This window comes from Nestor notabilis, unplaced genomic scaffold (assembly GCF_000696875.1).
Source record: "Nestor notabilis isolate BGI_N333 unplaced genomic scaffold, ASM69687v1 scaffold33411, whole genome shotgun sequence".
In the NCBI taxonomy this organism is placed as follows: Eukaryota; Metazoa; Chordata; class Aves; order Psittaciformes; family Psittacidae; genus Nestor; species Nestor notabilis.
The window spans coordinates 1-16,923 of NW_009914844.1; the positions used below are offsets into that span (position 1 = coordinate 1).

General features: G+C 41.4%; 1 protein-coding gene across 1 annotated transcript in view; it reads right to left on the minus strand.

Moving 5' to 3' along the window:
- Positions 1 to 7: 7 nt before the first annotated feature.
- Positions 8 to 16,923, minus strand: part of LOC104412973 (chromosome unknown open reading frame, human C15orf27) — a gene marked incomplete at its 3' end in the record, with an annotated part of 58,503 nt that continues 41,587 nt past the window's right edge. The window contains exons 9-10 of the mRNA XM_010023838.1: positions 7,732 to 7,782; positions 8 to 205 (exon numbers count right to left, since the gene is read on the minus strand). Coding sequence (XP_010022140.1) covers positions 8 to 205; positions 7,732 to 7,782 — 249 coding nt within the window. The remainder of the gene's footprint in view (positions 206 to 7,731; positions 7,783 to 16,923) is intronic.

The following is a 16,923-nucleotide window of genomic DNA, read 5'->3' on the forward strand; positions in this document are numbered from 1 at the left end:
GTCTGGCTGCTCTCGCTGCAGGCCTGCGTGCCCGAGCTGACAGTGGAGCGTGAGGCGCTGCCCGATGTGACGCTGGCAGACGTGCCGGTGCTGCCCAGGCGCATGGGCACCTCCACTGTGAAAAGGTCCGACGAGATGTTGGGGTGGTGGACGTCGATGGCAGCAGTGGTGACCACGCAGATGGCTGCCTCGGGGACACCGCTGTCTGCAGGGAAGAGAGCAGAGAGGAGTGAGTACCGCCAGTGGGGAGGGCCACAGCCAGTCAGTAGAGTGTGTCCTGCCCTCTCCTAGAGCTTCTCTGCTTTATACATACGTACCTACGTAACATAGCTATGTCTGTACCACACCTCTCCCTTACAGCGCTTGCTTTAGATACACATGCATATACAGATACATACGCATATAGATACACACAGCCTTATGGAGATACACACAGCCATATACATAAAATGGGCATCTACATATATAAATAATACAAGGTACCTCCAGCTGTGTATACATGTTATCTAGAACATGCATACATACACATCTACAATTATATATCCTCTAACTTTGCACACACACACCCCCTTTATGTAAATATATGTATGTTGTTGTGTGTGTCTATGCAAAAGATGTATATAAGCTCAGTGTGTGTACATATATGTGAAAATATATCTATACATTATTACATACTCCCAAACCCTTATTTTTAATATCTATATACTCACACACATACAGTACATAGCCCCCTCTTTAAATTCATATAATTATCTATCTTTAAACAGAACACACATGCACTTGCTCTCTCTTTCACACTTATCTTTATCTAGAAATATTTATGTATACGTATATACATGGGGAATGGATATTAAGGGATATGTGTATATAATACATCATATCTATACATGAACACAAAGCCCCTTTTTTATACAGCTTTTAAATTACACACACATGTATAGATGCAGTATACATACATGTATGCTCCCATATATTATGTATATGCATCTCTAGCTCATACCTGTATATATATATATATACACACATACATAAAATATATAGATAGATATATATACACTCCTCCCCCCCAAACAGACCTTCCCCTTTATATACACACAGTACAGAGATTAATCCATATAAAGGGAATGTGTGTCCGTGTATATAAGACCCCTTGTATAATACCTATAAATGTACAGACATTTTTTATACAGTATAGTACCTTGTCCTCCATTTCATAGAATAGTCATAGACTAGTTTGGGTTGGGAAGGACCTTAAGGTCATCTAGTTCCAACCCCCCTCCCATGAGCAGGGACACCACACACTAAACTATGTCGCCCAAGGCTCTGCCCAACCTGGCCTTGAACACCTCCAGGGTTGGAGCATTCACAACTTCCTTGGGCAACCTATTCCAGTGCCTCACCACCCTCACTGTGAAGAACTTCCTTAGATCTAACCTAAACTTCCCCTGTTTAAGTTTAAAGCCATTAATTACCCCTTGTCCTACCACTACAGTCCCTAATGAAGAGGAGTCCCTCCCCAGCATCCTTGTAGCCACCTTCAGATATTGGAAGGCTGCTATGAGGTCTCCACGCAGCCTTCTCTTTTTCCATTTAAAGACATAATTGCTTCTCATACACACACCCTGTCTAGCTTTATATAAATATATGTATACATTTCTCTGTGTGTATATATATATATATTTATGAAACAGATATTTAAAAAAGTACATTATACCTACACAGGAACAGCCCCCTCCCCCCCCAGTTGATATAGCTGTATACACACACACACGCACTTATAGATACGCATCTTTTTATATCCATAGCCACATACAGAATGGGCATAAATACAGAGAGATATAAATCTAAATCAATACTGTATATCTATATGTATGTGCATGAATACTCTATATATGTTTGTGTGTCTATACACAGTCTCTCAAACATTTAATATACACATATTTATATATAAAATCATCCATACAAATATTGGGGGGGGGGGGGTTAGGAGGCCCGCATGTGATACAGTGTATATACACACATGCACTGACCCACAGAGATGTGCAGACACATGCACAGACCCAGAAAAACATGCTGCCCCACAGATACACACCAACATACAAATGCACAGAGACCCATGAACAGATACAGAAAAACATGCTCATGCAGACATATGGACCTGCACACACAGGCAGACATGCACACACAATACACACATGCAGGTACACAGACACAAGCATGCATATATATGTGTGTGTGTGTGTATATACACACACATACATGCACTCACAGGCAGACACACAGAAGATGCAAACATGCATGCAGACCTGAGTGCACGCACACACATGTACAGCCACAGGCATGTGCGCACACACACAGACATGCGTAGACCCAGAGACGTGTGCACACAGACACAGGCAGATGCACACAACCCAGGCATGCAGGCAGGCACATGTACTTGTGCAGACACACGTGCACAGACATATGCATGCTCTCTGTAACAACAGTCCCCTATTTAAATACAGATTTATTCGTAAACATACCTACTCCCTTTACATAATACACATGTATATATTTTTCCATGTATGTGTATAGATACATGTATTAAGAATCCATTATACCTGTATATGGCCCCCCCCTTTACTGACATTTATATAGATACACACGTCTTTACATAATCATTATAGCTGTATAATAAGGATTAATATGGAGGGATATACATCTATAAATACTACCACATACCTCTATATATGTACACACACTTATTCAATACCATATATCTGTGTGTCTATATAAAGTAGCTCACACATTTTATATACATGCAATATTTACAGATTATCCCTATCAATATAGTTAATATGTGTGTGTATAAGGACCCCATGTATAATACAGTAAACATATATATATGTACAGACAGACATTTGACACATGCACTATAGTATGTATCCTTTTACCTATGTATCATCATCTCTACAGAGATGATGCCCATTTTGTCTCTCACACACATACTTCTCTTTCTTTATAGATATACTACTCACTCTGGGTAGATACACAGGGAATGTAAATGTAGGGATACGTAACAAGTGCATTACACATACTTACTTGAGCACATACATCCATATTGTATGTACTACCCATTATCCATATAAAATTACGTGTATACACACCTTTTTATGTATCTATATTAAGGGAGTTGTTATATAGAGAGCTGTACATCTCTAATACCATATACCTATACATAAGTGCACACACACACATATTAAATACAGGTATGTGTATGTATAGATATATACACATACTCTTCACATCTAGATTTATCCATATAGATAGGCGGAATATGTGTCTGTAGCTTCCCCATATATAGTACACAATGTATATATAAAGCTTTAACTTTATATATAAACATGTATGTCTGTATATACATGGGGAATATATATAGGGATATAAATATACAGAATACATTATACATGAGCATGCACAAACGTAATTTTATGTGTATGCAGGTATATACACAGATGTTGTCACCCCTCCCTTCCTATGCATCTATCTTTTTGAACAACCATTCACCTATACATATACATACATCTTTATACATGGCCATGTATATACTGGGGAGGGATACACACAAATACAAATAATGCTGCGTCCCTCTAAAAATTTTTATCTGTGTGTATGCACATATTCTGTAGATAGCCATGTATAATTTGTGTGTAGAGATACAGTCTCAAACAGCTATATACGGGCTTCATATACACATCTTCATATATACAAGTACCCACATTTATAATATATGCTACTTAGACACGTACAGCCATTTGTACATGCAATACCTAGTACTGTTGTGAGAGCAGTGGTTCAGGGTCGCTCACAGAACCACCATCAAAGCGGAGCTCTGGGGAAAGGGCAGTTTTCACTGATGGATACAGGCGTGCAGTCACAGAAGGTGACAGCAAGGCTCACCCTGTTAGCGGGGGGAGGGATCACACCGATAAACAGCAACACACAATCAAGCTAAAAATGACAGACCAAGGGCACGAAGGGTAAGGGAGACCCTCCTGTTGAGTCACGAGGTTCAGCCTAGCCCCCCTTGTTCTCTAAATTCCCAAAGGAGCCTAAGTGGGGGGCCGGATCCAGTCTTCTTCTCAGACTTGGACAACAGGACAAAGGGTTACAAGCGTCAGCAGTTTGCAGTTTTAAGGCACATCTAAATGAGTCAACAGCATTTACTGCAGTTGCTGTAACAATCTATAAACACATACATACATAAAGATACAGAAGATACCTGTTAATAATTCCCCTCCAGTCAAGTGAAATGTTCACCTCTAATAGCTTGCTGCTTCTAAGGGGGCAAGGGCTGCGTCACCAGCAGTGGGGGACTTCATCCCAGGTTCTGTCTTTCAGTGACAGTCCTCATGGTCCCATGCAGAGGGAGATGTGCTCCAGGAGAGCTCTAAGGGCATCACTTTGGACCATGATTTACAGGGTCGCAAGATGATGGGCTTTAGTCACCAGCACATTTCCATCCTAGTCACAACCCCAGTCAGTACTTACTAGACATTTTCAAACCTCCCATACCAACAGCACCATTCCACCCAGGCTCCACTCAGGGAAGGAGTGGTCCAGGGGGATCAGGGGTGACTGGTTATCCCAGTTCTTGCTTCCTGCCTTGGGCAGGGACCAGGAGCCTCAGGTAGGGTCAAGGGATGTGTCACTGCCAACTCCTCACGTAGAGGCTGAGGCTTGATGGGAATTCCTGAGACCTTGGCATGGTGCAAGGGATAGGGGGTGTGGGGGGGGAGGGGTTGTGTGCACCAGCACATGGACACAAATGTGTATAGATACACTCTCATGGTTTTTCTAATATATAAACTACATACATGTAGGTACCGGCTCTCACATGCCCACCCACATACATACATACAGCTTTACATGTATTTTATACATATATAAAATATCTGTGTAGCTACACAAGGATCTTTATCTTGTGTTCATACTTGTCTGCATACACACACATACATAGCTTTATACACACGCACATATAAGGGGGCTGTATAAAGATATACCTATATACAAAATACCATATACCTATATATGTTTATACACACAAGCACTCATACACAGTTTACACATAAACCAGACACATAATACAGATTATACATAATAACACTATTCCATAAAAGAGATTAAAAAAGATAGAGACACAGTCTCTCTCACAGCCCTTTTAAAATATATAATTACCTATCTTTAAATAAAAACATATACACACACTCCCACACCCTACTTTTTTTTCCTCTCTGTGTGTATATTTACACAGGGAATTTCATACATAGGGATAGACATAATATACCTATACATAATACACACACATATATACCTGTATTGTAGGAAATACATAGAATCATAGAATGGTTTGGGTTGGAAAGGACTTTAAGATCATCTAGTTCCAACCCCCCTGCCATGAGCAGGGACACCTCACACTAGACCATTATCACCCAAGGCTCTGTCCAGCCTGGCCTTGAGCACTGCCAGGGATGGAGCATTCACTACTTCCTTGGGCAGCCTGTGCCAGTGGCTCACCCTCACTGTAAAGAATATTGTACATACTAAAAATACATGTTATACAGTCACTTAAACACACTTTTTATATATATTACATAAATATATGTATATAAACAGTTCCTCTCACACATGTATTCATACCTTTATATACAAATGTGATTTTATAACTCCATGGATCTATATGGCAACATACATATTCATGATACCTATACACGTATACACACACTTTATACATACTATAGAAGTATACAGTGACACACACCTGCTAATATTTATTGTATACAACAATGTATCTATGCATATGCAGTTATACATACATAGACACTCCCCCTTTATCTTTATATAGACTTACATATGTATACAGAGACATATCTTTATATGTAAATACATATCCATGTATATGGCTACACACTGATATAGATTATATCTACACACACATTCATATTTCTATATAATGCATACAAAATATACGTATATACACAGTTGTGCCCAAGCACCTTTATAGATCTTTACATATATAGAAACATATATAGACATATATTCATATACACATACACATGTACATACCTTAATGTAGAAACATGTATAACCATGTATATATGTGGGGATCTATATGGAGCTATACGTAAGATATTATACTTATATATATACACACACACACACACACGTACATTCAGATTTCATATAGTACAGAATATGTATGTATATACACAGACACTGTTACATCTCTTATTTTATATATACATAAAAAAACCAGAAGATGTCTTTAATAAGCATATATATATATATATCCACCTGTGTATCAATCTAGAGATGTATTTACTGGGATATAGATATTTCATACATTTTACATGTATGTTTACAACCATACACTTACAGACACTTTTATTTAGTCTTATCTTACACAGACAGCTGTAGATATGTACGTATCTGTGTGCATGAGTTATATGGGGATATAACTATGTAATACATTCTACATATACATAGAGAAATTTTTATAACAGACCAGCTCTCCTCCTCTCACACTCCCTACCCTTTACATCTATCTTTTTATATATTTTAATATATATTTAGATAAACTATCTCTATGTATATGGACATAGCCTCTCACACACATCTTTGTATGTATATAGACATATACATATGTCTTTATATTTAGAGTCAAATACATACCTTTGTATGCATAAATATTCTCATATTTATGGGGATGCATGTGTGTTTGGACATACATACACGATACCTTATACAAATGTATGTACAAACACATACATATTTTTACTTATGTCTTTTTATATATAAATACGTGTGTCTGAGTTTCTGCGTATATATGTAGGATAGGCATGTATAATACATTATAGATTTATATGCATATAGATATGCACATTTAATTCTACATCATATGTATGTCTATACACAGACACATCTTTAGATATATCTTTCTACATGTCTATATTTCACTGTGTGTACACATACTATATATAGGGATGCATGTATGGGCTGTATGCATATGCGTATGCATATATAATACATTATATGCATACACATACACACATATATACATATTTTATATATATATGTGTGTATATGCAGCTACACACACTTTTTATATATCCCCTTATATATATGGGGATATACATCTATACTACATTATATCTACACACACCTCTCTCTCTAGTAAGTGTTTTATAGGTAAGGGGGTGCTCCCCACCCTTCTGCCTGTCTAGCCCTGCTGAGAGCCCCCCATGCCAGCAGGATCCCGCGGTGCTAAGCCAGAGCTTGGGTGATGGCCTGCGCCCGCTGCCAAGGTTCTTCCCACTCAGGTCCACCAGCACAGTGCTGGCTAAGCCACCGCCCAACTTCTCTGCCTTTGTTTTGTCCCTGCAGTTCATTCTCAGGTCCACCTGAACGGCACTGCAGCCCGGACAGCCTACCTCGGGGGAATTAACCTCTCCCACAGCTCCAAGCTATTATGAACACCTTCAGCAGGCGCAAACTTGGGGCCCTTCAGCCACTAGAGAATTACTATTCTGGTACAATCTTCCATGGAAAAAAACAACAGATGCCATGGTGTGTTTCATTTTGAGGATGGGTCCATGATGGATCAATCTACATCACTGTTCAGCCTCACCTGGTTTACAGCACACAGGGCAATTAAAAACACAGTTCACATTTACAGTTTCAAGCAAAACTTACCACTGCTTGGCTCATTGTAGTATCGACTGATGTAATTATTCATGTCATCCTCTGAAAGAGCAAAAAGGCAGCTGTTAGAAGACCATTTAGTTGATTAAACAGTTGAAATTCCACTCTGTGGAAGGCTCTCCTCTGCCCTCTATGCCCAGAGCATCACCTTTTTTTTTAAGCTAAAAGACCAGGTGGGTTTTGGCAACACACTACAGTAATACACTACTGTTGGTTTCAAATATACTATAAAGATTTTCACAAGTCAAGGGTGTAGTTCTGCACTTGTACTATGTGTGTTAAGAGCTACATCTGAACTTTAACAATGGTAAGATAAAAATGAAGACATGAGCACAAAAGGGAAAGCAGCAGCTCTGTTGCTCATATGGGCTTCATACAGTGCAGAAGACATCCTGTTATTTTACAGGAAAACAAAACATTTTACAGTTGCTGAAAAAGAAAATAAACTTCTCATGTTGCAATTCTGAGCAGGACACAAATATTGCTGCTAAGAAAACAGCACTGGCAACCCATGAAGAATTTCAAGCTCACAAGCAACCTGACCTGCCCAATTTGCAGTGCATCCTGCGCTCTAAAAGCATTCTCTCCTTTTAAGTGCTCTTTTTGATACCGTGTTTCAGAAAACCATGCTCATCCCTTTGAGCCAGATTTCCTTCGTCCCCCTGGGCCTCTGTGGCTGCAGTCCTGCCTCTTCACAGCACATTGTGGTTTGCAGGTGAAGGGAACAGATGTTTTCTGGGCAACGCCTTCCCCACACAACAAGACCCAAACCACCAAGCACTCTGTACCTGAAATAGCTGCACTCACAAGAAGGCAATCTAACCTGACACTGAAAGGCAACATGATTGTTTTCCTGGTTTCATTGGATCTTAAAAGCTTTTTCAGCCCTTGTTGATCTTTAAATGCCTGCAGTCAGAGGTGTGCTTTGTGCTAATGTCTGAGTTTAAAAAAGAGGCCTCAGAGCAGCTCAAGGCAATGCTGCTGAATTAGGAGTACATTGCAAGGCTTTTCAGCTATCTGCTACTAAAATACACTTCATTTCAAGCATGCATAATTTATACCCTCAATGCCACCAAACCTGACAGCCTGTATAGATACAGGTTCTTGTTCAGGCATGGAACCATCAGACAATACCTGTCTGTACTGTTGGGAACACGCTTCCAGTCTCATTCTAAGCAGAGAAGCAAGGAAAACAGAACCGCAACAGGGCCAACAAGGGCAGTTTCTGCACATGGGGTCACCCCTCCTTATCACCTCCCAAAGCATACTGCCACGCTTCCAACAGGAACAGGGGCAATGGTGCTCTCACTTCCTTTGCCTCTCACAGAGCCTGACCTAAATGCCACAATGCTTTGCACCGAAGTCAGAAAACAACTTGAAACCATTACTCATCTGCATGTTGTGTCTTACAGCAAGGCTCAAGCCATGTCTTCTTTAGGACCGCACACATTTACTCCTCTGGCCACCTCTCGTATCAGCTCACAGAACATACCAGGGCACTATTTTCAAACTGACCAGTTACTTTCAAACCCATTTAGCACAGAGATGTAGACTGCTCTTTTATCAGCAAAGCCCAATGCCAACTCCTGCAAAGGAAATCCTGCAATGCCCCCACTTAGATCCCTTGGAGGGGTAAGGAAAATCACTCGTGGTCCTGGCTGTACCTAGGGCCATCTGCACACAGGCTTGGGAAAGCTGCCAGTATTATGGGATGTTCTATGTTATGATGGGATGGCTTTATTAAAGTCCTTGTTTTACATTGCCTATCAATTTATCTCTAAATACACACACATGTGTATGTAAACTATAATTTAAGTTTTTTGGTTTTTTTTTTACTTTGAATAGTTTCCTATGAATAAAAGAAGATGAAAAGTAATGGAAAAACAACAGCAGAATAAATATTTCAACAACAGATTAAGTTTCTGAATCATTACATTAAAGCAAACTGACAATTAACAAACTCATCTTAGCCACATGGGAGTCTCAGCTACTTTGGGCAGAAAAGGCTATATACAATTTCAGTTATCTCTCATTATATTCTGCATTGCTGAAAGCAGAGAGTTTAAAAAAAATGCCACAAATGTACTGAATAAACTGAAAGCAACTATTTGTGCTTATAAAACATACACACAAATCAGAAGTCCAGCACTGCACGCACAACATTGTTTCAGTACTTTCTGGTGATCTAAGTGAGATGAAGTCCCTGCTCAGTATGTGCAGTCAAACGAGATCAGGCACACAACTACATCTGCAGCTAGGGGTAGGCAGGAAGCAGGGAGACCAGCTTTCACAAGAGGCGCAGACTAATGTTATTTAAGTTCTACATTAATGTTGTCAGTACACTGTTGTCAGTGTATTTTAGTTTCAGCTCCAGAAATGGAGTTGTCTCAAGAAATACTACACTCTTCACAGTTGCCCTATTTTTTTAGTATCTTCTGATTTCTGCCACTTTGGAATTTTCAGGATTCAGAATACTTAATTTCCCCCCTTTCCTAGAAATAAACCCATCTTTACAAATACACAGCAATGTTACCTGCACTTCCTTTTCCAGAAAAGAAACTTTCCATTTAGGAGTCCTTAAGGCATAAAGATGGCCAAATGGTACTTATTAAGGAATTGGCAGCAAGTAGGAAGAAAAAGCATTTCCTCTTATTTCCCCTGGAACTGGCAACCTTAGGAAACTGTGTATGGATGGTGATTGGGATCCTCTTGCTAGATTCACCAAGGAGAAATCACAGAATTAATAACCGAGGTTGGAAAATACTTCTAAGATCAAGTCCAACTGTAAACCTAACGCTGCCACGTCCACCACTCGACCATGTCCCTGAGCACCACATCTACACGTACCAAATTAAAGCCTTTACTCCCCTGGGAACCTGGTGATAAAGATCCAGTAGTTGTGAGTTGAGAAGGTAGGACGGGAAGAGTGAGGCAGCTCTTCCCCATGTGGAAACCCATTCTAACCTTGTGGTGAACAAAGATGGTTCTACAACTTTCCCTGGAAAGTGAGAGCGATGGGAATCAGTGTCAGATATGCAGAAGCACTTTGGAGGAATCAGCTGAGAGAAGGTTTTGCTGGGCAAGAGAAGGAGTGAGCAGAAACAGGCTGTTCTCTGTAGTCCAGGAGCATTATTTGCTTCAGTACTGTGGGGTGGGGTGTGAGTGACTGCCAAAACAGCATGACATGACAAAACACATGGAACTGCGTCAGAACCAGTGGAAGGCACCAACTATGTAACTGTGAGAGGTGAGGCAGCAGAGTAACACGGGACCACAAAAGGACAGGAGGGCTGACTCCAACATGACCAGGGCTTTCCACCGGGCAGAGGGAATGTCTGCTTGGGAAGGTTGCTCAGACTCCTACCTATCTCACGTAAAACCAAATGAGCTTTTCCTGACACTGTAACTCTGCGAGGCTGTAAGTGCAGTAAAGTCAAACCAAGCCCCATCTCTCAAGCCTCCTACCAAACCTCTGTCACTGTGCGGTTCTGGGTCAGGATCTAACAGCTACTGTATTCTTTCTGATGAAGGTTTTCCAATTATCTGCCTGTTCTTCTCCTGCAAGACTCATAACACATGTTAAAATGGCTCAGGGAGCAGTAAACTCTTTAGAGCACAGTCCCATATAATCTCAACTGACCCAAGAGAGAACTTTGTAATCTCTCTCTCCTGGCCCTATAAAAAACTAATAAATATGGTGAAGCACATAAATGCCATTCCACCCAAGGCAGATCTCTCTTTTAGTTCTATAATCCCTCAACAGTGACCTTTATTTGTTTCATCGATGACTTTAGTGAATGAGTCTGCAATACTCTCCCCCGCCCCAGCAAATACCATTTGCACATTTTCTAGGTTAGAGGCCTTAAAAAAAGGATTTTTTTGGAAATATTTCATTATTATTTTACTTTTTTTTTATTGCCATTGAGTTTACTGCATTCTGTCTCTCAAGGCTGAATTCTCTGAATTGGAAGGTTTTTTCTGTTGTGTAGCCTCCCACTGAGGATGTGAGTCCTCAAGGTAATGTCTTACTCCCACTTTCCTCCAGAAAGCAATCCAAAGCAGCAGATCTTTCATCTCCACCACTGCTATCGGACACTGGCACCTTCTCCTTAAAGTACCACTATACCACTTAGAAACATTTGGGAAAGAAAAATAGCATTAAACACACTTTGCAATAAACACTAAGATACACTCTCAGCAGGGAGGTTTTCCAAGGCACAAGTTATGAGATCAAGCTGTTGTCCTCTAAACACTTCTAGAAATAAGAACAGCGATGACAGCTCCACTGCTCTGGCACCAGCCAGTAACACTGCCGCAGCCTGACTTTGCCCCAGAAGAGCACAGCACTAGTGTGACACTGCAGTGCGGTAAGAAAAGACAACATAAAAAAGTCTATAGGTGTTCCTGAGGGCGGCAATCCACGGGGGAAAACTGCCCACTGAGTGTTCCCCGCAATCTCTCGCATTCCTGATCTGTCTGATCACAGCCATCTGAACTTCACCATCACCAAATTGTCAGCCAGACCTAAGCTCCTTCTCAGCAGTCCGAGCACAACCCACTGCTCCCTTGTAAATGCATTTGTTAAGGCACATGAATGCTCCCTAGGCTGTGCTGTACTGTCTGATTCATCATCCAGGTCTTGTGCAAGATGAGCTGAGCAGAGTTTTTTTCCCTGTTGCTTTGCTGGCCCTAGAAGGTCTCTCTCCCTTTCCCCTCTAGTAACATGGAAAGTTTGTGCCAACAGGAAACACGAACAGCCAGCTGGTACTTTCCAGGAGTCTTGCCTTGCTTTCCATACGAAGGCAGACTGACACATTAGTGCAAGCTGCAGCACCCACGTAAGTGTTCAATTCACACAGACATACAGTCCCTGCAGAGGTTGGATGGATGCTTGAGCATGTGGGTAAACCACCTTGAGAGGAACTGGCAAAGTCAGCTTACACAGAAAACAGAGCAACAGATGCAGCCTGGTTCTAAGTAAGAAATCAACCTGAGATGGAAGCCATTGTGCAGAAGGAAATCCTGGGCTATGGAACAGGCTCCATTATCAACAGATGCTGGTGGGACAGGAAAACAAAACCCTTAACTGACAACAAACTGGGTGGCTTTGGCCCTTGCTTCAGCAGATCATGCTGCAAGAGCACTGTGTGCTGAGTTGAGTGTGGCTGAGACACAAGACATCTTTGTGTCAGCATGGCTGGTGGCTTTGGGGAGAGGATGTCCTGGGGGACCTCTCAGTGCTCTTTCCAACCTTGTTCTCTATGAATATGGACCAGCAGATCCACATCGGAATTGATTTGTTACAGTCAGCCTGAAGTAAACACAGAGAAACTTGGGTCTGTCTCTGTGAAATATCCACATTTGCCAAGTGTAGAAGAACAAAGTTTGAGAAGGAATATGGCTACCAAAAAACCAATAATTTGTTGGGTAAACATCAGATAATTTCAGGGAAAGGATTCAAGGACAAATTGTTATAAACTGGCATTGAATAACTGTAGACTGGGAATGAGGAAAGGATTTCTACAAGTTTAGAAAAGGCAGAGGCCGGAACAGTGTCATAATGGCAGGGGAGGGCAGAACACATCACTGCTGTCCCATGGAGCACGATCTCTTATGAAAGGGGTTATTGTGAAAGAAGCTGCATACTTGGACAGCGGAACACGTTGCAGATTTGTGTTCCTTTACCTGTCAGCCATGTCTTCACACCTCTTTACATTAATGATGGGAGACAACTTCTCCCTTACACACTGTACGTTCACCACTTCTGGAACTCAGAAGTTTCTACCCCACCCATTTGGTGAATATGAAATTCAAGAGCCCAGCTTTACTAACTACACACACATTTATGTAAGAGTTGCTTAACATTTAATTCCTTTGACTCCTGCCTGAATGATCAGTGCACAGAGAACCACAAAGCCTGAAAGAGGCACCTACAGAGAAGCCAAATCCTCACTCTTCCACAGATACATGGAGTTTAACCAGAAAGCAGAGTGCACTTAAGATATAACCATTTCCACGAGTGGGCTTCAAAGTAGATACATTTTAACATTTTAAAATAACCATAAACTACTTTTTATCTATTGTTCTGCAATAACAGGGCTCTCGGAGCATTAACAGATGATCACCAAAGGAACTGGCTTAGATTGTAGAAGTGTTCAACCAGCTCAGACTGCCTTGCAAGGCACAACTGACAAAATCCCCTCCAGTGCTGCGCTCTGTCTTCTCAGACAGATTAGGAATAATCTTAAAGGAAGCCCTCTGAAGCTCCAGAACTTTTCATGTTCCCCTCCCGATATCCTACTTCCTTCACTTCCAAAATGGTGGGTACCTATAGGGAGAGCAAGCCTTACTTTTCTCCATGCACGATCATAAATTGCAGCAGTCCCCCAAAGCAACAGACTTACTGCTAACCCCATAAAAATGGAAATTTGACTCAGAATAGCTAAAACAAGCATTCTGCAATCCAATGTAACAGAGCTAGAATCCAGCTCCTGCTCAAAGGAATAGAAGGGTGGTTATATTAATCTTAAACTATGGCAGTACTGTAAAATTTCAAAACCTGGAATGATATATGCAGGAAAATGAGGAATTTCCACTAGGGACTCTAATTCATATATTATGGGAGAGATTAAAGAATAATAAATTTTGGAAGGAAGTATTAATGGCAAGATGGGGCACTGTGAACCTGGCATTCCCTGAAGCCTGGAACTTTGTATACCAAACACTAAAAATGATTTGTGCAGGAGCAGAAAACATTAGCTGTTACTCTGACCATGACCATTTACAGGCTGCATGAGGTAGGAAGTCAGCAAGAGAAAAAAACTCCTTTATCATTTAGAGATCAACAGATAGGGTAATATTTCCCATTATGTCAAATGGTAACTGTCTCTGGGAAGAAGAAAGGAGATGACAGCACTTAGGATATTTCCCCTTCTCTTAGGGAAAGGCTGACCACAATGGTCCTGAAAACCATTAGGGATGCAGCTGTGCATTCGCATATAACAGCTTTCACCCTGAGCTCTTTACAAACTGAGGCAGAGAAGCTAAGTGAAGTGCTCACAGTGCAGCAAATGTCACAGCTCTACCCCGGGTTTATAGCTCCTAGAGTCATGCCCTTCTCTGGAGTTCACCAGCTTTCTGCTGTTGATAATGGTACCCTTTGACTCGCATGCTGAAAGCATGTGTTTCAGCCTTCATATTTGTCTACTCCGGAGATCAATTTTTTGGCAAGACGAAGAAAACCTCCATTCAAAACTTCCCTGCTTCTTAGCCAAATTAATCAGAAAATACCATATATCCATACATTTTCCACAGACTTACTCCTACAATGTTAGGAGGAACTGCTAACATTGTACTGCTCAGAGAATTAGCACAGGACTGCCCAGGCCTCAAACAGCTTACTGCTGTGTGGCCTGCAGAAGCGGTCTTTCAAGAAAAGGCATGAAATATTAGCTGGGCAGTTTTGGGACACTTTCAGAGCCTGGTGACCATCTGACTAGAGCTCTTGCCTCTCCCAGTCTCGTACCAGCAATTAAGGCACTTCAGATACAAAGATCTTCAGAAAGAAAAGCTGGGTGAAAACACGTACTGAAAGCGCCCAAATTAGCCAGCACATAGAGTTCTCTAGGTGCAGGCCACAGTGTGTGTGACTCTACACAGATCCCCTGAGGTGCTGTGTGTACCATGTGATTGGTGAGGTGCTGGAATGGGCTGCCCAAGGAAGTAGTGAGTGCTCCAACCCTGGCAGTGCTCAAGGCCAGGTTGGACAGGGCCTTGGGTGACATAGTTTAGTGCGAGGTGTTTCTGCCCATGGCAGGGGGGTTGGAACTAGATGATCTTAATTCCTTTCCAAAGCTAACTATTCTGTGATTCTATGTTGTGGTTACCTGACTTACTTTGCTGAATGCTGTAGTAAATGCTTGCACAAAATCCAGTGTAAATACTAGACTACAAGCTACAGCTGTCCCTGAGGAGCTTTAACTTATGCACTATCCCATAAAACTCCCAGGTAGGGAAATGAGTAAAAAGTCTCAATGCTTTCTTATTCCATAACCCCTTGGCGGTAAAGTATCCTGCACTGAATGTTTCCATTGTTCAGTATAGAGGGGGAAATAAGATTAGCTTGAGATGGAATACCCCATTTTCTTATGCAGTATGTACACTAGCCAAGTCAAGCTTGCTGGTTTGGCAGAATTCAGGGCACGCTGAAGACAGTGATTTTTTGAAGGCTAACAAAGTTAAATTTGGCACAAACACATGCTTTCCATGCCATACCCTACCCTCAGGTGTCCTATGTAGGGCTAATGTTCTGCCAGCACATAAGAGAACAGCGCAGCAGAGCCTGTTCTGCCTAACAGCTGAACTGTGGCTTTGAACTGTAGCTTTTCTTTTAACAGTATTACCAACTCAGTCCCTTATTTGTCCTCCAACTCATCAGTGTAATAGGAGACTGCAGATGTTTTCAAAGCTCACAAATGCCATGTGGCACACAGAATGATTAACTGCAGTCATCACTCAGGAATCTTTAAGGAGGAAAAATGCAGCTTAGAGAAAATGGATGCAAAGCAATTCCTAATGTGGTCTGACACAGAGGATAACTTGCAAAACATAACCCTTGACCCAAAAGTCAGGAGTTAAAAACACCGGTAGCTTCCAGTTCCAGGCAGAGCAAGTGGCATGGAAAGCTCTGAAGATAGCACAGCCAGTGTAACCACAGCACGTGAGAAGTAGAAGGACAAAGAAATTACCTACAGAAAATGGCTTGATAACCTGTGCTCTGCACAGACATGTCTCAGGAGTACTCTACACCGACCAGATATACCCTTTCCACACTGCAAATGGAGGCACCTTCACCTGAAAACATGCTCTTCTTCTATCTGACATACCACATTCAGGTTTTGTTGATATTTTATTGGTCAGATCAGTCATCAGTGTAGAGGAATAAAAATGCTGTCAGCATGCCAAAGTGATAATGTGAAAGCTGCTGCAGCAACAGCCAGCACATTGCTGGGAGAGCTGGAGAAGAATGACCCAGTTGAGGTGGAAAGGGTCAAAACCAGGCAGGGCTGGCTCATGATATTCCTTCCCCAGGGGTAACTGCTTTCTCCTCTAGCTTACACAGAAGCAATCTCTAAGCCAGCCTTGCTGGTGCAGGATTCAAAGCTTTGGTAGCTTACTACTTTA